General features: G+C 36.3%; 2 protein-coding genes and 1 long non-coding RNA gene across 4 annotated transcripts; all 3 read right to left on the bottom strand.

Annotated features, from left to right (window-relative positions):
- Positions 1 to 6,001: 6,001 nt before the first annotated feature.
- On the bottom strand, positions 6,002 to 10,334 carry LOC122351843. The gene is made up of 4 exons (XR_006251805.1): positions 8,540 to 10,334; positions 8,125 to 8,235; positions 7,474 to 8,013; positions 6,002 to 6,137 (listed from the first exon to the last, which is right to left on the bottom strand). It is a non-coding gene; the product is annotated as an uncharacterized LOC122351843 (long non-coding RNA).
- Positions 10,335 to 10,668: 334 nt separating this feature from the next.
- si:dkey-100n23.5 (cyclic AMP receptor-like protein A) lies at positions 10,669 to 18,046 on the bottom strand. 2 transcript variants are annotated; one of them, XM_043249271.1, is made up of 15 exons: positions 17,859 to 18,046; positions 17,261 to 17,313; positions 17,117 to 17,171; positions 16,724 to 16,780; positions 16,530 to 16,590; positions 15,956 to 16,043; positions 15,785 to 15,874; positions 15,655 to 15,693; positions 14,769 to 14,847; positions 14,350 to 14,397; positions 14,173 to 14,255; positions 13,694 to 13,835; positions 11,946 to 13,614; positions 11,290 to 11,382; positions 10,669 to 11,216 (listed from the first exon to the last, which is right to left on the bottom strand). In XM_043249271.1, the coding sequence occupies exons 1-13, from the start codon at positions 17,943 to 17,945 to the stop codon at positions 13,438 to 13,440; spliced, it is 1,059 nt and encodes a 352-aa protein (XP_043105206.1). In that variant the 5' UTR covers positions 17,946 to 18,046; the 3' UTR covers positions 10,669 to 11,216; positions 11,290 to 11,382; positions 11,946 to 13,437. The 2 variants fall into 2 exon arrangements, with proteins under 2 accessions (XP_043105206.1, XP_043105207.1); XM_043249272.1 differs by having other exon boundaries at positions 11,965 to 13,614.
- Positions 18,047 to 18,959: 913 nt separating this feature from the next.
- Positions 18,960 to 20,202, bottom strand: mid1ip1a (MID1 interacting protein 1a). Its single transcript, XM_043249111.1, has one exon. The coding sequence runs from the start codon at positions 20,122 to 20,124 to the stop codon at positions 19,666 to 19,668; it is 459 nt and encodes a 152-aa protein (XP_043105046.1). The 5' UTR covers positions 20,125 to 20,202; the 3' UTR covers positions 18,960 to 19,665.
- Between the last annotated feature and the right edge of the window lie 484 nt (positions 20,203 to 20,686).

Here is a 20,686-nt window from a genome sequence, read left to right as displayed (position 1 = left end):
CTCAACACTAAAGTCACGATGACCACCTCTTTTAGTGTGCCACTCCACCTGAAGGTATCTAAAAACCCCATCAAAATAAGTTATATATATATATATATATATATATATATATATATATATATATATATATATATATTTTTTTATATATATATATATATATATATATATATATATATATATATATATATATATATATATATATATATATATATATATTTTTATTTTTAAAAATATATATATAAAAATATACATATATACATACATATATATACACACATACATACATAGAATGAAATTACAGACAAAATATCTTATTACACAGTACATTTACATAATACTAGTAAACAAATAGTTATAACAATAATATTAAAGAGAGCAAAACAACAGTGCAACTTAATGTAATGTAATGTAATGTGATACTCACTCTCGCAAGAGTTTGAAGATACGTTCGTGAACCGACAACTTCAGGGAATCCATGATGAGAATACATGGTCTGAAAAGAATAGAGTAAAAATTATTCTCAAAACACATGGTAAAATTATTTTTGGTTTAGAATGTTAGTTTTAGTTAAAAATAAATAGTAGTTTGTTGTGTGATACATTAACAGTGAAATCCTTTTCCATATATGTGTGTGTGTGTGTGTGTGTGTGTGTGTGTGTGTGTGTGTGTGTGTGTGTGTGTGTGTGTGTGTGAATAAAAAGCAACAAATAGAAGAATAGAATACTTCAAATACTTCTATAGTAAAAATAACAGAAAATATCTAAAATCCATTATGCAGTACTATTATAATTTTATCTTATGTATGCAGCTCAAAAGCTTTTTTATTAGAAAACTAAGTATTATCTTTTCCCAAGCTAAATTTCCTACATCATGGCAAACAAATCAGTTCATTTAAACACACACATACCTTTTACATACGATAGGTCTCTTGCAGGTATTTTCTGTACAGTTCTACAGAGGAAAAAGGTTCTGCTATAACTGTGCAAGTGCAAAATATCTGTGCACATCACATTATATCAAATCGAATGCAATCCAACAAATCAAGCTTTCAAATTAAAGATTTCCTACTAGCGAGACCTGTTATTAAACATAATTTTACTTACAGGAAGATGAGACACGTTCGACTTTATATGACTGTCATCTAAATTAAGAATAGTCCAGAATCATCAAATGATTTTTTTAAAAGTCGTGAGCATAGAATTACAAATGTTCAAAACTGACGCATCTTACCTTTGTTCTCGTCACTGTTGGATCTATTCTCTTCCTGGACCGCTGCCTCAGACTCACCCAAACCTTCACTTCCATCACCCTGCACAGAGTCTCCCTCGAGTCCGTCCCTCCTCACAAACCGTGGCACTTCTAACCCGGGGAAACAGATCACCACGAGGTACCAATGAGCTCTGAAACAAACATCAGACGTGATATAAGACACTTATAAACATGATATGACACACACTTGTATGTTCAAGGCAAATAAAAGCTTAAACTTTTTATAATGAATATAGAAAGCAAAACATTTTGAATGAAATTACAAGAAAAAAATTAGAGCAAACAACGGCTCTTATAAAGTATGTATGGCTTAAATTAATACTGTATTTATATAGATAATACTCACTCTTGATTGACTGGCACAAACAGGAAGTCTTTGTCAAAGATGTCTACATGACGTGTCCATGTCCTCACACGCTGATGCCTTCTGACCTGAGCTCTGATGGATAACCAAAATTGTAAAAACAAAAATCATTTGGAAGAATAAGCATTATTTAAAAAAAAGAAATAAAGTATATCAGCATCTCTATAATATAATATATATATATATATATATATATATATATATATATAATATATGTGTGTGTGTGTGTGTGTGTGTGTGTGAGAGGAGGGGCGTGGTGCCAGGTCTGGCGGCGTGTGAACAAATACTCACGGTGTGCTTGTACTGTCCTCATTAGCATTGTCTCTGCGTGTGAGTTGTTTATAGAAAAAACTGCTGAAAACATGAGATCTGTCTACAGATGCTTGCGGGGCCTTTTCTACAAGAAGATACCTAAAAAAGTTGTTTATAGAACAAATAAATAAAAAAGATACCTAAAAAAATAAAAATAAATTAAAAAAAGCATACATTCAAAACACAACCTCAGTTTGCACGTTTGTAATCAACATTCAAAGAGGACTAAGACTCTTGGTAGCAAATAGATCTTTAGAGGTTCAGTGATTTTTTAGGTTTATATACACTACAGTTCAGACGTTTGGGGTCTGTAATGCCTTTTTTTTAAATGCTTATTACGCACATCAAGTCTGTAATTAGCTATCTGGTCAAAAAATATCAAAGTCCTAATTATCCTTCAAATAAATCATAAATCAGTTTAATAAGTAATAATTTCAAGACATATTGACCCCAGGTTTGAATGGTAATGTATTGTTAAAAGCAGCCAATGTTTAGCTGTTTTTCCACATCAGAGGTGCATACAGGCAGCTCTTAATCAGAACAGGTTTCAAACTAGATCAAACTTCATGCTGATAGTCAAAACTCTTCCTGTTCTTATTCCCATTCCTTTCCATAAAAACCATGATGGACTGACCGCAACTCCTTCCACTGATATAATATGCCCAAAAGAAATCCTTTTAGTTTCCTTACTTGAGGTAGAAGTCGATGATGACATCGTTAAGAAACTCGCCACTGTCTAAACACTCCAGGTCCTCCGTCGTCACGGTGATGGCTCCTTTCGTGGGTGGAGGAGGGAACTGAATCAATCTGAACAGAGGTGAATAAAGGGAATCAGGACTGATTTAAACTGGTCGAAATTAGCATTTGTTATGTTCCAAACTAGTTCTATTTAAAATAAACATTGTTTATTTAAACTTCCAGTTCATTGTAAATACTGAAAACACCATCATGTTTTCTGCAAGAATATGAACTGTTTACAGCATGATGACAATAAGGAAAGTTCCTTGAGCACCAAATCAGCATATTAGAATGATTTCTGAAGGAACACAAGACTGGAGTAATGATGTAATATTATTGTTTTTACTGTACTATGGAACCAATAAATACAGCATTGGTGAGCAAGAGATTAAAATATCAAAAATGTTTTCACCTGCGTGCCGGACCACAGTGTCTGTACGGTGTCCATTCTGCCCCAAGTGCAGGTGCCAGGGTAACACTGTATGAACCCTGAGCTCTACTGTGGCAAAGTGTGTACACCGGCTGCAACTGAACATCAGAATCCTGAGACTGCAAACACACGTTCAATCCATAAAATTGTGAAAACGATTCGTTTTTTTTCTCCTATATTCATTTTCTACCTAGTCCACCTTGATCAAACTAAGCTGGAATAACCGATCATTCAAAAACCACCACACTGACATACAGAGGGTCAGCGTTTTGTATTCAATAATCGGATATAATTACAAATTCTATTATCAGCCTAATAATAATTTGTAACTAAGTTAACCACAGGAAAGAAATGAATTTGCAAATTGCAAAAAAATGGAATATTTTGTCTGAACCTTCACAGCGGATCCAGCTGCATGCGCTGCAGCGCTGGTTTGAGGATCGGTTTCAGGCGTCAACAGCTGGAGAAGGTGTGTTTCCTGGGAGCTCTGAAGCTCCTTCAGACTGTCTGGCTGTGTGAGGGAAAGGAGTTCGGAGCTGCTCTGAATCTGAACCAGGTCCATTAAAGAGGCCAAGAGCGCACTCTCAACACCAGTTACAGGTTCAGCCAAACACAGCAACACACATGTACTGCCTTCAGCTGAACACACACGGAAAACATAGGGAGAGAGAATATAGAAAGTACTGTCATTGCTTTTTTTTTTTTTTTTTTTTTTTTTTTTTTTAACAATAATAAGATTAATATTAAAACAATTTTTAGCAATATTAACAAATATACAACTGTATTATCAGTAATCAAGAAAGCAGACAGGTAGCTGACCTGGACATGTGCCTGGCCGAATGAGGGACAGGTCATTGCGTAATCCTTGTGCCTGGTCATCAGACAGCCAAAAGAGAACCAGAGAAGGGGGTGGGACCTGACTGTCCTTAGCCAGGCCACACCCACTCAAGATGGGCTCATCCCATACGCTGTATTTACACACATTAGGTGTCGATATAGAAATGTTCTTTAAACAATCTGAGAAAGAAAAGAGGTATAATCATATACATTACAAATAGATATTATAAAATACAAAAAAAATATATAAAACACATAATATAAAATGTATGGAAAAATATAGGTTATAGAATATAGGTATATAAATATAGGTTTTTAAAGTTAAATAATATACAAAAGAAAGCATAGCAAGCTTTTAATATTCACTTCACCAGAATATATCTAATAATAATGCTTGCTTAAAACATGTTTACCTTTTAATGAAAAGGTGATGTTTTCTGTAGTGACCTGAAAAATAATATATTAAAAATAAGTGTCAGTGATGGATTCAAAAACTTTCAGATATATTTATGGCAGGGAATTTACGAAATATTTTCACAGAACGTTATCTTTACTTAACATCCTAATGATTTTTGGCATTCTCACCTTCATACTCTCACAAGTGGCACTGACTCCACCCATGTGAAGGGAAGACAGCTGTAGCTCCACCACAGTTAAACACTGACAATGAAAACATAACATACACACATCAGCACCTGCGTCTGGCTGGAAGATAAGCTATTATGAGACATCTTAATCAGTCATATACTATATAGTAATTATTTAGTAAATAAAATGGATTCTTTTGGTCCAGTAGGTGGATCACCAACCCACCTGTGTGTGAATGACACTCAAGTGTTTTACCAATTTATCTTCTATATTCATGTCTTTTGCACCATCCAGTGGCTGGATGTTTAGGGAAGAGGCTTCCACCTCTTCTTTTTCCTCTCCTTCCTCTTCCTCTTCACTGGACAAAACAACTAAGCAAAGCAACAACGCAATTACTGTCTTCAAGTAACAATCACACAAAGTTAGAAAAAATGCTTTGGTATATCTGCGCTGCATGTAAAAACCAAATGATATTTATTAGTGAAGTGATATTTATCAATTACATACACTTCTGTTCAAAAGTTTGGAGTGGGTAAGTTTTTTTTTTATGTTTTTAAAGTCTTTTATGCATGCTAGGGCTGTATTTATTTGATTTATAAAATGCTGAAAAATGACTTACTAGGTTCAGATGGGGTGGGTTTAGAAGACTCCGTGCTGTAGCTCCGCCCCTCTGTTGTTCCAGAGGCACAGTCTGAGTTGGAAACATGTTCAACCCCGACGGAGAGGCGTAACACACTTCCTCTGGTTCCATCCATTTCCTGCACCACCTCTCCATTCCTCAGCAAGTGATTTTCTGTATCTTCTAAAGCATGTTTTGGGCACTCTTGCGTTTCTCTCCTTTCTTTTTTATTGGGTAGGTGCTATGTAATCAAAATTAAAAAAAAAAAAAAAAAAAAAAAAAAAAGATATATAATAATATATGAATTCAGTACAGATGTACCAAACTTTCCACATCGTACTTTATGGTTTCTTTGATGAAGCAATAAATTATTTAATAATTTAAATAATTTTTTCAAATGTATTTTATTCCTGTTACGGTAAAGCTGAATTCTTATCTCCTCAGAAAGCATTCTTATATGCTGAATGGTGCTCAGTTCTAAGTGTTGAAAACGGTTGTGCTGCTTAATAGCTTTGTGATACGCTTTTTCAGGATATTATTACCAAGGTTTGTGGATACGCTTTTTCAGGACTCTTTCATTATTACCAAGGTGTACAGATCTTACCTCGCTATCAGCCTGTGGTGAGTCACTTTCTCTGGGTGAACAGGAGTTACTCGATACTTTAGATGTCTCTAATAGTTTCAGTGATGAGCTCAGCTGTTTGGATTCCTGATTTTTGATTTCTTTGTGTGGACATGAATCATTTTCAGTGGATGACTCAGTCTGATTACGGGACAGTGGAGTGGCTTTTGGTCCAGTAGAGTCTGTTTCTCCTCTTTTTATTAGACTTCTCCTCCTCTTGTCTTTGAGCTCAGCTGCTGCGATGCGATCACTCGGTCTTTTGCTCTCTGACTTTTGGAAACTCTGCCCGCCACATCTCAGCAATCTCTGCCCGATCTCTGTATGAAGGACATCTTCTAAAACCACCTTAACCTGACGCCTGTACGAAATAAGCACATACACGAATGAAATATAATAGCAGCAAATATAACTCAAAGATTAACAAACACTGTAGCTCCTTAAACATACAGCACATACTTTACTTGTGGGTCCATAACTGTTCGTTTAAACACATTTGGCACATTCTGCACAGCTGTTTATCTTGTTAACTCATGGCACAGCAACCATTTATAGTACTAGCAGAGCGGGCTTGGAATGAGACGGGTCAACATGCACAGATGGTCCATCAATGATAAGCAAAGCTGTATAGAGGGGCAGTGTAGATGTGCGCTATATCGTGCAAAACAGGATTTGCATTTTCTATTTTGAAATAAAAGTCTGATATAAAATTTATTTTCTATTTATGTTCTGATATTAAGAAGGCAAAACACCCTCCACAGCTCACCTATATGTTACAAGTTACAAGCATAGCTTTTTTGCGAGTGAATTTGTTAAAGCCAGATCACTTCAGTTCTGTCTGTACTTTCGTAAGATACCTTATATGTATTTTATTATTTATTTTTTAATACCATGTCAGCACATGGTTATCTTCACGGCATTAACAAAATAAATAACAAAAGTCATACTATTAAAAAGAATCTACACAAGACATTTAAGACTAATACTCTTTTATGTATTATACAATTAACAAAAGCAAAAGGCTTCTAAGACTGGCTTGCTCTGTTTTTTTCTATTCTCTCTTTTCTTTTAATTATTAGAGTATTTTAAAAAAATCCTTGCTATGTGTACTGCATCAAGCTGTAACTGAGACCTTTTATAGCACTTGCCCTTTTGTTGATTTCGATTGCTTCTGTTGACATCATTTGTAAGCCGTTTTAGGTAAAAAGCATTTGTTAAATGTAAATGTACTTGACCAGTACATTCAGGAGATACTTTTTTTTTTTAATACATCAGTAAAACACATCCAAAAAATTAACAGTCATTGTAGTTTTTGTATGGTGTCCTAAAAACTACAGGCTTAAATCAATGTTGAAGTATGTTAAATGTGCTCGATGCATCACTTCCTGTGTCAGGAAACAGGTGGTAGATACTCAAGAATGTAAAAATATTCAGTTACAAGCCTCTAAAATCTGCATTTCTTCCCTAAATACATGCAATGTTGAGAGTCTTCACATAAAATATCACATATGCAAGTCAGTTGGCCAACCTTTGTGTAATTCAAAACAACATGTATCATGTAATGCAAAGTAAAGCAAACAATATTGTACTTGGGTACATAAGATGTTTATACGATTACATAACATGTTGTTTACTATAAGCAATGAAGAACAGGCTTTGCTGTCAGAATCTGACGGATAACGTGAGGAGCACGTTACCTGCGGATTTCCTGCCATACGGTATGTTCTTGATCACTGTTTTTTTGTGACTTTGGATCTGACTGGGATGCTGTACCATTTGAGGCAAACTGTGTCCAGTGGATCTAGCAGTACAGAAAACAAAGCCAATCAGAAATTACCAAAACTTTAAAAGAGCACAGAATTGCTAACTGAGGTTTCCAGTAGTCAAAACTGTTCGCTGGAACAGAAAAAAATATAAAATAAATCCTAAAACAAATAAACACATGTTCTCTGTTAATATATGTCAAATAAATTCAATGCCTGGTGGCAGTATAGTTATAACAATAAACTAAACAGTTAGGTTAAAGAATGTTTTTTCCTAATTCTATTAATAAGCATTCATTGAACATTTCATTGAACACTGTATTTTATGATGTATTTTATCATATTGCTGTATGCAGTTTTTAAATGTCTCAAATGTAAAAAGTCTTGTCAACAAATCATAGTCACCTTCCCTGTATCCACACACTCATCCTCAGCTGTGGGCACTCTCCTGGGGATCTTAAGAGGACTTTCGGTCTGGGACACATTAACAGACGTTTTTTTAATCTATTGGACTTAAGTAAAAACATTTAAACACTGTAAAACACCACAATTTCATATAGCATACCCTTTCAAGCATGGCCTTACCTGGAAGCTGTCACGTTTGATCTCAGGTGAGAGGGTCAGAGCTCTCCTCCGGTCCAGGGAAAATGACAGGCGTTAGAAAAAAGGCTGCTACGGTTTTTTTCATGTGGCATTCTGCAAACAAATCGCAGATAAAGCAATGAAAAGCGACAAAGACATCATCAAAACCTAAAAATAGCACTGTAACCAGTCCTAAAAGAGCTAAGTAAGACGCATTATATCATTAGATGGTTTTTACTAATAGCCTGAGTCAAAATCTTAGTTGCATTAACTACAAAATATAAATGTTATTATTTGTCAATGCAGTAAAACAACATCAGCACACATGCATATTAAAAGTGCTCCTAACTGACCTGTAGCTAAAGACAATGTCCTGTTAAACCTTCCTCTAGCTTCAGTTTTTAAATATTACACATACTTTTTTAAGTTCCGGAGTCAATTTAAACTGTAGAGCATGGTGAGCGAAGACATTTCGGCTGCAGAACAGAAAACAAGCACATGAATATTGGGATTATATTCCTCGATCAAAAACTTCCGCCACTCGCAGGAAGTCGCGCGCTCTTCTTCTTTATGAAGCGCGTGTCTATCAAGGTAGCGCGCGCCATCTAGCGTCACGAAGAACACGCTCGGTAAACTGATGGCCGAAAACAATCCTCTCAAACACGTCGGTGCTTGTTTTCAAAGCATTTCTTAATAATAATTAAAAGCATACACATTGACATTATAAGGTGCCAGTTCTCTGTATAAGCTTCTTCGTGTAAAGATGGTTTATTGTGTGTTGGAACAGCAGCGGGGATTTGGTCCCATTCATCCGTGAGGTCAGACACGGACAGTCAGCAATCCAATTCATCCCAAAGGCGTTAAATGTGTGTCAGGCCTGGGCTTTGTTCTGGTTTACATTTTCACGCCAGTGTCAGTAGAGTGGCATGTCATGCTGCAGTCTGATATTCTGTTGCTTTATTTCATGCCTGGATTATTTTTCTTTTAAAGGTGGAGCGGACGGTTTCTGTGCTACTAGTGTCTTCTAGCGAACTACAAAAATAAAGCAAATTCTATGCTGAAATAAATCAGCTAAAACCAGACTAGGCTGGTAGGCTGGTCTTAGCTGGTTAAATCTGGAAGGACTGGTCTGCCAGCCTGGCTGGTTTCAGCAGGGGTTTTTCACTTTTGCAAAGGAGAGCCCTTTTCGTTAATTATCCTCTCTCTGCTTAAACACCACAAACACAGATTGTATTGATCTAAAAGTAAGGGCAAGTCTCAACAGGTAAAAGTAGACTACTTTTAATAAACGGTTTATTTGAAGTTTAATCAAAGTCCATGTTAACTCACCTGTCGAGAAGAAACTTCACAGGTTTTTTCACTGAAGCCCGTCATCAGATTGTTCAGATCTTGTTAAAATGCTACCATTGTTGACCCTCTTTGTCCCCTTTTGTCTGTCTCTTTGCATCCTTCGCTTTCAAAGCTAAAATGTTTATTACTAATTAATTAACATGCATTATAGGGTCAAAACAGATTTTAAAATGTTACTAACATATATTTAATATTCAACGCATGACACTACAAGTAATAAACACTGTGGCCAGGTTTCACATTAGTGATATAAAATGATGCAGAACACTTAAAATATTGTGCACTTTCAACATTACCAAACCTATATTACTATTATGTATTATTGCATTCTTTGACAGTAAAATATCAAAACTTAGCTAAAAGAGTTCTATACTGTGCAACAGTGAAAGTGCTGTGATGTGTAGCCAGGTATTGGCTAGTACTAAGTACAGCCAAACTCTGCTCCCACGGAGAGGTTGTGAAAGACAGTTTCATGGCAAGATTGAGCACAGCAACAAGACACAAGGTAGTTATACTGCATCAACAAGGTCTCTCCCAGACAAAGATTTCAAAGAGTGGGGTTTCAAGATGTGCTGTTCAAGCTCTTTTGAAGAAGCACCAAAGAAACGGGCAACGTTGAGGATCGTAGACACAGTGGTCGGGCCAGGAAACTTAGTGCAGCAGATGAAAGACACATCAAGCTTATTACCCTTCGAAATCGGAAGATGTCCATCAATGCCATCAGCTCAGAACCAGTGGGACCACAGTGCCCTGATCTCAACATCATCGAGTGTGTCTGGGATTACATGAAGAGACAGAAGGATGTGAGAAAGCCTACATCCACAGAAGATCTGTGGTTAGTTCTCCAAGATGTTGGAGCATTTTTTCACACCTGCCTAAAACTTTTGCACAGTACTCTGTGTGTGTGTGTGTGTGTGTGTGTGTGTATATAGTATATATATATATATATATATATATATATATATATATATATATATATATATATATATATATATATATATATAAGAAATATGATAAGTAAATTCTTTAATTGTAAAGATTATCTCTTATCCTGCGGATTTATTTCACTGTAATCTGTAATTACGTCATCGTTAAAATACAGAAATTTAAATAAAGATAGATAGGACAGGTTAGTATATGTAGATTACAAAACAAAGCTAATGTAATGTTGTTTTTTAAGGAGAAAATAACAAAACAAAGACTGGACTGTTTTATTAATTTTTTTTGCCATTACAAAATAAGAAATCTTGTAAAGAGTGTCAGCTGTTACTGTTACTGACAGCGATATGTCTTCAGCTAGTGTACAGTCAGTTAGTTGATGATTATAAACACAAAAGCTGCAGGTAAACATCAGATCTGAATCGCCCCTGAAGAAGAGGTTGATAAACAGACCTTCACAAACTACAGCTGATGGGAAACAAGAGAGAAAGAGACAAAGGGAAATGAAGAGCGAGTGTTTGCATCTAAGAACAAAAGGTCACGCAGAGCAAAACTGGACTGATGTCAGATTTCTACCACAATCCCTTCTACTGGTAAAATCCAAATTTAAAGGACAAGCTTAGATGACCATCCAGCATCCAAAACTCTAGCAATGCTGTTTTTTCATCTTCCATTGTGCCCAGATTTGCTTCTGCGTGACCTTTACCCTAGGGAACCATATTTTTGTACAGTTGTCTCCGTAGATGCAGATGACCCAGCAGGACCCTTAGGCTCTGGAGCGGACAATGCCGCATGGCGCTGTTTTCCTGGAAACACAAACACGTCACTCGCTTTGCGCTTTCTTTACATCTCTGGTTTCTGAGAAAGAGTATAACTCACCTTTAGCCAGACTACATGGTGTGAGCACAGGTTGTTCTGTCTGCTCTCCCTCTGTAAGGGCGGCGCGGATCTTGCGCACCACGTAGGCACCGGCTGTATGGAAAAATGTAACAAATCATACGTAAGCGGTTCACAAAACATCAGTCATGATACAAACACACAAAATAAAATTCACTAGGTGATCGCATAAGGTACAATTATTTTATTTAAAAAAATATATATATTTCATATTCATTAAAACCTAATAATTTTTACAATTCTAAATTCAGTGTGGTGATATAACACTTTAAAATGAACAATGGCAATGAATGTTCATGGTATATACACAGCACCACCTCAGAAATGATCATACCATGGTATACATACAGTACTGTGTCAAAAAAGGTCATATATTTTTGTTAATTGTGGTTAAGTACCAGTAAGTTAACATACACCTGTGGATAATATACATACAACTGCTATCCTTCACTTTAACAAGCGTTATGTTCTACATGCTGTATATAAATGTGTATATGCATTAAAAATAAAACAAGCAGCGATAAGACCAAATAAAATGATTCTATGTATTTTATTAGCGGGGCTTATCTCGTAAACTGAAACTAAAAGGTCTGAATCTTCCTTTCTAATGTTAAAGACGTTAAATAACTACATATTACCGTTTATCAGAAGTCATACCATGCTGTACAGATCGTAGTTTCTACTGTATCTGTTTCGTGCCCAGAAAATACGTCTTTAAAAGCGTCTTTTAAACGAGCTATAAATGTTGTTGTTCAGGAGGCGCCCTGCATTTTCCAGCTGCTGTTATGAAAATATGTTATGCATAGGTTCCTGTCTCATTTCTCATCAGTCGTACAACGTACTTCTCGTTGATTGGCTCCCTTGCCACTCGTCACGAGTTGTTCACCAATTGCGATTAAACGCGCTGAGATGACGCGAGACAACACGGCCAATCAGGAAAACACACATAAATAACGGGTGAAAAACTAATATCGTTTGTTTATAGCACTATAAATAATATTTAAATAAATTTGCATCTAAATATTATTTTCACACTACATTTGTGTGAAAATAAAGTACAAAGGTGCATTTCTGACAACACTTCTACTTCTGTCCACTCGTGTCGGTAGCTTTATAGTTTAAAGTGTTTTATTATTGCAAAATAAAAACACTTTGGCGTTTTTAATCACTGATTTAAATTTGACCTTTTATAACCTTCTTATAAAGCAGTTCATGGGAAAGCTCCTACTTAACAAGGCTTTCTGGTTAATCATCCTGACTTAAGCACTAAGAGACTCAAAATTTAGACTTAATTAACTTGAACTCAAAGTTGATTAGCTGATTAACTGAAGTTAATGAGTGCCAGCTCTTTCTACTAGACAAAAGACACAAACACGACATAAATGTTTTTAGATTTGTATTTAAAATTAGTTGAGTCCGCAAACAATACAAAAATATAGCATACATTTTCATAAATACAATATTAAAACATGCTCAAACATTTTAAAAGTCTGAAATACTCAGCTGAATGAATTGGAAAAGGCAGTCTTTAATTACATTATATACAACAAAGATTATTTTGAAGTGGTGAATTGCTCGATTTAAAGCTTTTCCACTTTAATACAGTACAAAAAAAAAAACAACAACTTATGCTTTTACCCGTCATTAACAGCAAAGAAAGACATACTATCAACCATTTTCTTTCCTGTTTTCCAACTATCCACATTTTTCTTGATGTAAAAATAGGCACCATTTGTAAATTTCACCAATCTAGCTCCAGGTCTCAACCACGTCCAGCTATTTTTAACTGTTCAAGAGTTCATTTTTCTGCTTGATATTGAAAATAAGCGTCTTATGTTATTTAAATGTATCATCATTCATTATGAACACACTGGTTTGTAGTGCAAACAGTTTTACTGTTTTATGCACGTTGTTATTTTCCACGTTATGTACCTATGCCGTCTAACAAACCACATTCCTCACCCATAGGCTTTTTTTCCTCTTTGAGGAAAAAGGTGCATAATAATAATTGCTATAATTAAAGTGTCAACACGAAAGCTGCAACACGGAAACACTGATAGAAATTCTTTAAAAGGCAAAGAATGTAAAAATGTGCACGAACACACACACACACACACACACACACACTTTCTAAACATTCTCCCAGGGTCCCCTATCTTTTAAGGTCATGTCTGGGCTGTAAAATAGAATGTTGTTGTCTTCATCGTCAGAATCGGAGTGTGTATCAAGGTCATGTGTGTATCTTACATTTGCAGCGTGGTACTCTCTAATTCTTGTGCTGGCACACAGTCGAGACTGAATAGCAACCTGAAGAAAACAAGAGATCGAATCAAAAAGCATCCTAAGGTAACTAATCACAGCTGAGGCCAGTGAGCGTGAACCGTACCTTTATTCCTGTTGTACTCAGCTGACTCCAGGTGTCCTTACCGAAGACGAGAGCATTTGCAAGCCCATGCAAGGGTGCACTGAGCACGTGCAGTAACGTCAGCGAAAACACAGGGTTCTTTGGGTAAGCAGCATTATGAAGTCTGCAGAAACACATGCACAGAGGTGCGCACACAGCCATGAGGCATGCGAGCCAAAAAAGATGAACAAGAAAACAAAATGCCAATAACAATTAAAAAAAAAAACACAATTATTTTATTTAAAAAATAATGAAAAAGAAATGTATTAATATCGCAATGTTAACTCCTTTTTGTAAAATTTTAATATTTACAATAATACAAAAATGACAAAACTTAGTTGACTAATTTATAAATGATTCTCCATTACAAATTCAGACTTCAGGTCAAAAAAATGGGTAATCTGTATTAATATAGGAAATTTAGATCACTATAAAATGTGGGGAGAAAAATATGCAGTTACCGATTTATGAGAGGAAATATAGAGACGAGCAGATAGACAGAGGGATACCACTTCAACGGTCTGATCTCTTCAGCTAGAGAGATCTGCAGGAAGAAGTCATAATATATCAAGTTTTCAACCAGTAGATGGCAGTATTTCTATATCCGCAAACACACAAATAAATACACAAACGCATACCTTCCTCCTCTCTCTTTCTGGATTAAAGGTGCCTAACCAGGAACGCATCTGAAATAAATACAGTCATTTTAGACAGGCTTTTTATGCACAGACCATTATATAGTGTGTGTGACTGAGCGGCGCTGTTCCGGCACAAATCCAATCAACTCTTTCGAGATATTTTACACACATGTCCGCACGTACAAGAGCATGTATGGGCTGATTTATTGCGTCAGTGTTCATCAGAATCTGCAAGACGTGCAAAATCTTCTGGAATGTGGAATGTCACTTTCGGCCAAACTGTGGCAAGTCAGCATTAACAGAGATCATGGAGGTGACGAGGCTTTTTGTTTAACTACACACCCAAGTCAGACAGCAGTTTGCCAAGAAATTGAATTTAGAACGTAGTGAGCCCATTTTTCACCATCTCACACACTCACCCTCTCGTTGGCCACACAGATGATTCGAGCATAACAGCAGGTCATGAGGATAATCAGGCTAAACAGAGGAACATACCATCTGCAAACAAACAACATTTTACACCTCAAGCGAGGAAACTGCCTCAGTGACCTCAAAAAGTATTTAGACACTTGACAGGGTGCTTGTACTATCTTTCTGTAAAATAAGATTACACACTAATACAGTGTAATTATATGTACATTTAATCAATGAGTTACATTAGCTAACTAGATGTACTAAAGGTAACAATATTAAATATTAAAACTCCAGCTGATAACTGGCTGAAGTTAATCAGTAAATCAACAACTGATACAAAAACATATACATATAAGCTATTAATTATATCATAAATATATCTTATTTGTAATAATTGAAAAATTAGAGTATGAAAAACGGATTCATTTAACTTTGTTAACAAGGTCTTAAAGATTACTTTAAAGTGATTGTTGGAAGACGGCAAACATAATCTACACTTAAAACATATTCATTATCTTCTGATACTGATGAATTAAAAATAGTCAGAAAATCAATACAGTACAGATATCTTGTGCATTCATATAAATATAATACAGCATTCGAGCATTTTAGGCGAGCAAATACACTTGTCGCCAGTGTGAACAATCTTTAACAGGGAATAACTGGACATAATTAAAAGTGAAACATATTGCAAAGAACTCCAGCAACATTAACCTGCCAGAATGGGAACGGAAATTCGTGAAATTCAAATAGCATGAGCTGTGTGACCCTCTGAAAAAAAATTATGCAACTCACGAAATAGTTTCATTTGACCAGCGCAGATTCATTCCTAGAAAAAAAAAAGCATTTCCGCAAACACTCACACGCATGCTGAATATATATGGAACTTACATGCCAAACCTCCACCCAACGTGATTATCTGTGATCCAACTGCAAGACAACAACAAGGCACAAAGAAGTGATGATGGCTCTAGTGATATGATTGCAATTAGGAATAAATCAAAAGTCAAAGGCCACTCACCACCAGGCTCCAGCAGGACCATAGTAACCAGCCATCAGGGGGAGGGTGGACATGAGCAGAGGAATACCCCAAGCCACCAAATGATATGGTCTGAGAAACACACGCACATGTTAGGAACTATTTGTATGTATTCACAACTAAATGTACGTGTGTGCGCGAGTAGTGACTCACATCTCATAATGTTCAGTTCTGATTTCTCTCACCAGGTTCAGGTACAGATTAAACGTAATAAGACAAACCCACATCAGTGCAGTCCAGTCTGAAACAAACAGTTGAAAACTACTAAAACAACAGTTTATCATGACACAGTCTCGGTACAGGATTTCATCTTTCTGTTTTGATACACTAAAGTGTCTTCCTTTCTACTTAAATTACTTCACTCAGAAATATCATAATGCGTGTGTTTTTTGTGTCTTGCCAAAATTGCGCAAAACCAGGAAATATGGTGTCTATTATTTAACTTCTTGTTTTCTGAACTATTGTAAAAATCAATATCACATTTGTAACCATTATCTTTTTTTAGAACAAAAAAGGCACTCTTCACACGAAACTGATTAACTAGACTATGTGAAGTCATATATATTTGTAAACTAATGTATTTGAATGATATATATATATATATATAGAGAGAGAGAGAGAGAGAGAGAGAGAGAGAGAGAGAGAGAGAGAGAGAGAGAGAGAGAGAGAGAGAGAGAACACCGCTACACAAGATTGCACACATCTTTAAATCAGTTGCCAAATTTACCAAAATACGTGAGCCACCAGGCCTGAAAATTACACAGAGATCCCTCTAGATGAGACTCTCCCTGTAGATAAGAAGAAAGCAACAGGTGAGATAAAAATTAAGTATTTAATATTTCCCTTTCTCCAACATACATTGGCTCGAATAAATACTCTTTAAAAATGCCTCTTTCACAGAAATGAATCAGTGAAACTCACCATAATATACGCAACACTGTCAAAAGCTGCAGCTACTGTCAGACTGAATATCATTTTCTGAAGGACAAAGGTAAAAGAGAGATAGATACACGTAAGAAATACAGATAAAAAGATTCAATATTACACCAAACAATTCATAATAATCAACAATATCACTGAATATAATTATACTGAATATGAGTTACATAAATCTACAACAATTTTGCTAATATTATGTTCACACAGGGCTGCATTTGAAAATTGAAAATAATTTCAGCAGCCATTAGTCCACTGATCAGTCTCACATGAAATTCTGAAATTATTCTACTATGCTAATTATTTAAGAAACCTTAAGATACATGTCTTATTACTGTTAACTGGCCACTGACATTGAACCCATATTACACACTGTACCTGTGCCAAAGAGTTACATCGGCGGAGCAGCCACATCGCAAACATCATGAAAAAGCTACACAAAAGAAAAAAAAAAAAAAAAAAGCTAAAAATGCTCAAAAGTCACTTTAAAACAAAGAAGCAATGTGCAATATGATTTCTCACCATGCCACTAGAGAAAATGTCCCTGTGGCTCTTTTCACTTTAAGAATCACATCCTGCGAATTAAAAACATAAACAAACCTAATTAAAATATTAAAAAGAAATATCAAGAAGAAAAAGTACATGCTGAAAAAATCAATAACATTTAGTGCAATCAACTTTTTTAATTTAATAACCCTTTCAATAGCACTTTCACATTTGTTTTTTTTGTTTGTTTGTTTGTTTGTTTGTTTGTTTTAATAAATGCCCTGGTGCTTTAAATGTTTTTCTTACACTCCACTGATTTAGGCAATCTTTGACTATTCATCAGGAAATGCAAGTAGTTTTCCTGCTCCCCGTGTGTTGGGTTCCCTCACAGATCAATAAATGATTCATTTCCTCCTGAACTTATCTCACCGTGCCTCACCCTACCAATTTCCTACAACCATGTTTAACTCAAATTAAGATGTCATGAATCACTCTCTGTTACTTTCACGTTTTTCTTCCAGTAAAAGCATTAGTGAACATCATCATGCCTGGAAATGGATGACGTCAAGTTGTGATTAGCATGAGCGCTAACAAGTTAGCATTACAGTAGTTTTTAAAACGCGTTTTTACTTACACATCGATAGTCGTCGGGCACGGCGTTGAGGAAAGCACAGCGGGAGCTGCTGTCGTTGTTAACCTGGAGTGGATGCTCATCTCCCATAATTATTCTTTCTTTTTACTAACTAATATTTTGATGTGGAGCGCGCACATCATGAGACGCCACAGCCACATTGACACGTAAGGAGTGCGCAGAGGGACAAACAACACGGCGAGACGAAACGCGTTGAAGCTATTACCTCAGCACACTACGCTGTTGTTTATACAGCGAGATCATAATAAAGTGGTGTCGATCATTTATTTAAATTGTTTTGGGATAGATGAGGTTTACTTTAAAGTAATGTATGTACAGTATGTTCTGATGTGTTTATTTATTTTTAAAAGTAGTGTTATGTGTTGTTTAAGTTACTATAGTATGGAAAGAAACATGAAGGCAATGTGGTTCAGGTACATCCAGGGAACATGGTGTGACAGTTAACGCCTTTTGTCAAAATGTTTATTTAGGTGTAGGTCCAAAAAAGAAGAATCTTTGGTATCCTAGAAGGCATTGTTCAATAATAATAATGTCTATTGTTTATATAAATATAAAAATTAATATAGGCCTAAATATAATATCGATTTTTTTATAAATGATTGTATACATTTTGATCAAAATTATTCACACTCCTAATTTTTGAGACAATGGTATTTTTCACAGACCAGAACATTGTTTATCACACATTTCTTGTAAGCTTTCTCTTCTCATCTGCTTACATGGGCAAGTATAATATATAGCCTCTTTTTAGACTATATCTGTATTCAGAAAACAATAAAAGAGATGTTTTAATTCTTACTTGTATGCACACGCTAAATAGGATAATGGATAATAAAGAATAAATGGGAACTGAAAAGATTACAGAATGTAATTTGATTAGAAGCAGTTATTTTTTTTCATGCCATTAAGTCTAATCCATCGGCAGTCTCAGAAATGAAAGTTATTTAAATTATGAACTTTTAAAAGCACTAAGGAATGAAGAGTATGTGTGAGGCTAATTTGTGAAACAGGCCCAGGGTGTGTGCAAGTCGTGTTGATTAAGCACTGTTGAGCATGATTACGATTTAACAACCACACATTAGGTGTTTTCAAATTAAAAAAAAGTTTATTTTGTAGTAAAAAACAATTCAGTACAAAATGCAGCAAATGTTTTTAACAATAATGCTGGACTTCAGGCACAATTTAACACAGAATCTCATGTTGCTCTTCATGACACACGGAGTGGTTTTCAGAGCCATGCACGTCATTGACTCAAAGTATAATTCACAAATAGTTTCAGGTCATTAGCAGGAAATACTCCCAAGGATTTTCTACAGGGTTTCTGTTTCATCAATAGGAGTTCTCACTCGTACAGACTATCAGTTCTTCAAGTTATCAGTCCTCCGGAGCATACGGCAACGTCACAGGACAACAACCTTCCTCTCACAAAATGAAAAAGAATGGAAAAATAAAAGCTTTCAATTATACATAGCACATAAATAGATTTAAATACAAGATAAGGCATGGCAACCAGCCATTTGAACGGATTTTGTTTTTGTTTTTTAAAGGGAAAACTGTCAGTGCAAATAAAATGCCACAAGACAAGAAGCAGCCCATCAGTGATCAACACCAAAACCAATACTAGTCTACAACAAACCCACTTTCCCCTCTCGGTTTGTCTTGCATTTTAACTTTTGACAGTTTAACTTCAGTTCGCTCAGTCCCTTCGGTAGGCTCTTCCACAAAGGCAAAATAGATCCTATTAGATCAGAATAGTTCATCTTCATCTTCCAATAGACCACGATGCAGCTCACTGTCCCCAGCCAGCGATGCCGATCTCCTGCTTGTAGCGGTTGGTCAGGTTGTTGGCTTGGCTGGTGAGTTTGGACAGCACCCCATGCAGGCCCCTCAGATGGTACTGCAGGAGCTGCTCCAGGTCCGTGTCGCTCTCGGGTTCCGTGCGCGCTGGTTCCGGCGCTCCCGTGTCTTTCTTGCGCCTCTGCTCCTCTGCGCGCATGACGCCCCACTCGATGTTGTTCCGGATGGACTTGAGCTGGCTGTAATAGCTGTACATGTCGGCCTCAGCATCCCGCAGATAGCTGCCCGGGTCGTTGGTTAGTTTCTGCTGCTCTTTCTCTATGTCCAGCGGCACGTCTCTCAGCAGACTGGGCACCATGACCGTCTGATCCATGTTGTTGACGGCGCCGATGAAGCGGTTCATTGCCGTGAACAGAGCGTTCTTCTGGCTGAGGGGCTCGGACATCTGCATTGTGCTGGTTTGTGAGGGTTGATTCGAGAGTAGTGTGTTTGCCTCTCGTGCGCTCAGTTGTTTCTGAAGGAATGCTGTGCTTACGTTGAATTTATACCCGACTACTTTTGCTCCTGGGCGTCACCGAAACCTGTCGGTCCGGTCTGGGATGTCGGATCGGCCACAACCAGATTCCAGCTGCAAGACACCAACCTCCGCACTGCCCGAACGCTCAGGGAGCGGCACGAAAGTGCTTCGATCGATTGGTTGCATAATAATGTACATCAGGCTACATAGAAACCTAATAATAACAAAGAACATCTGAATCCATGTGAAAAGCAACACATGCCACTTTGATTCTTTTTAAATCATTTTCAAACACAACGAAAAATAATAGCTAGGCCTATGTGTTATGGCTGAAGTGTATGAAAACGAAGTTTAGGTAAAAGGGTAAATAATTTTGACTTGAGTAAATAAAATGTTAACAAAATCTAATCTTCAAATGCTTTGCTGATTAGTAACATTAAGGCCAAACGTTACATGCTTGAGTTATGAATGTTTAAAGTCATTATCATGCCACATA

This window comes from Puntigrus tetrazona, chromosome 9, assembly GCF_018831695.1.
Source record: "Puntigrus tetrazona isolate hp1 chromosome 9, ASM1883169v1, whole genome shotgun sequence".
Taxonomy (NCBI): Eukaryota; Metazoa; Chordata; class Actinopteri; order Cypriniformes; family Cyprinidae; genus Puntigrus; species Puntigrus tetrazona.
Note: the sequence above shows the minus strand (reverse complement) of the source record. Positions and strands in the feature narration are given on the sequence as shown.

What these genes read in the sequence shown, in the direction of transcription:
- si:dkey-100n23.5 (XM_043249271.1), bottom strand. Translation starts at nt 17,945, where the DNA reads ATGGGAGATGAGCATCCACTCCAGGTTAACAACGACAGCAGCTCCCGC. An exon ending in CTGGTGGCTCACGTATTTTG is followed by an intron (nt 16,044 to 16,529) that starts GTAAATTTGGCA and finishes TGTTTGTTTCAG; the next exon opens with ACTGGACTGCACTGATGTGG. An exon ending in AGAACTGAACATTATGAGAT is followed by an intron (nt 15,875 to 15,955) that starts GTGAGTCACTAC and finishes TGTGTTTCTCAG; the next exon opens with ACCATATCATTTGGTGGCTT.
- mid1ip1a (XM_043249111.1), bottom strand. Translation starts at nt 20,124, where the DNA reads ATGCAGATGTCCGAGCCCCTCAGCCAGAAGAACGCTCTGTTCACGGCA.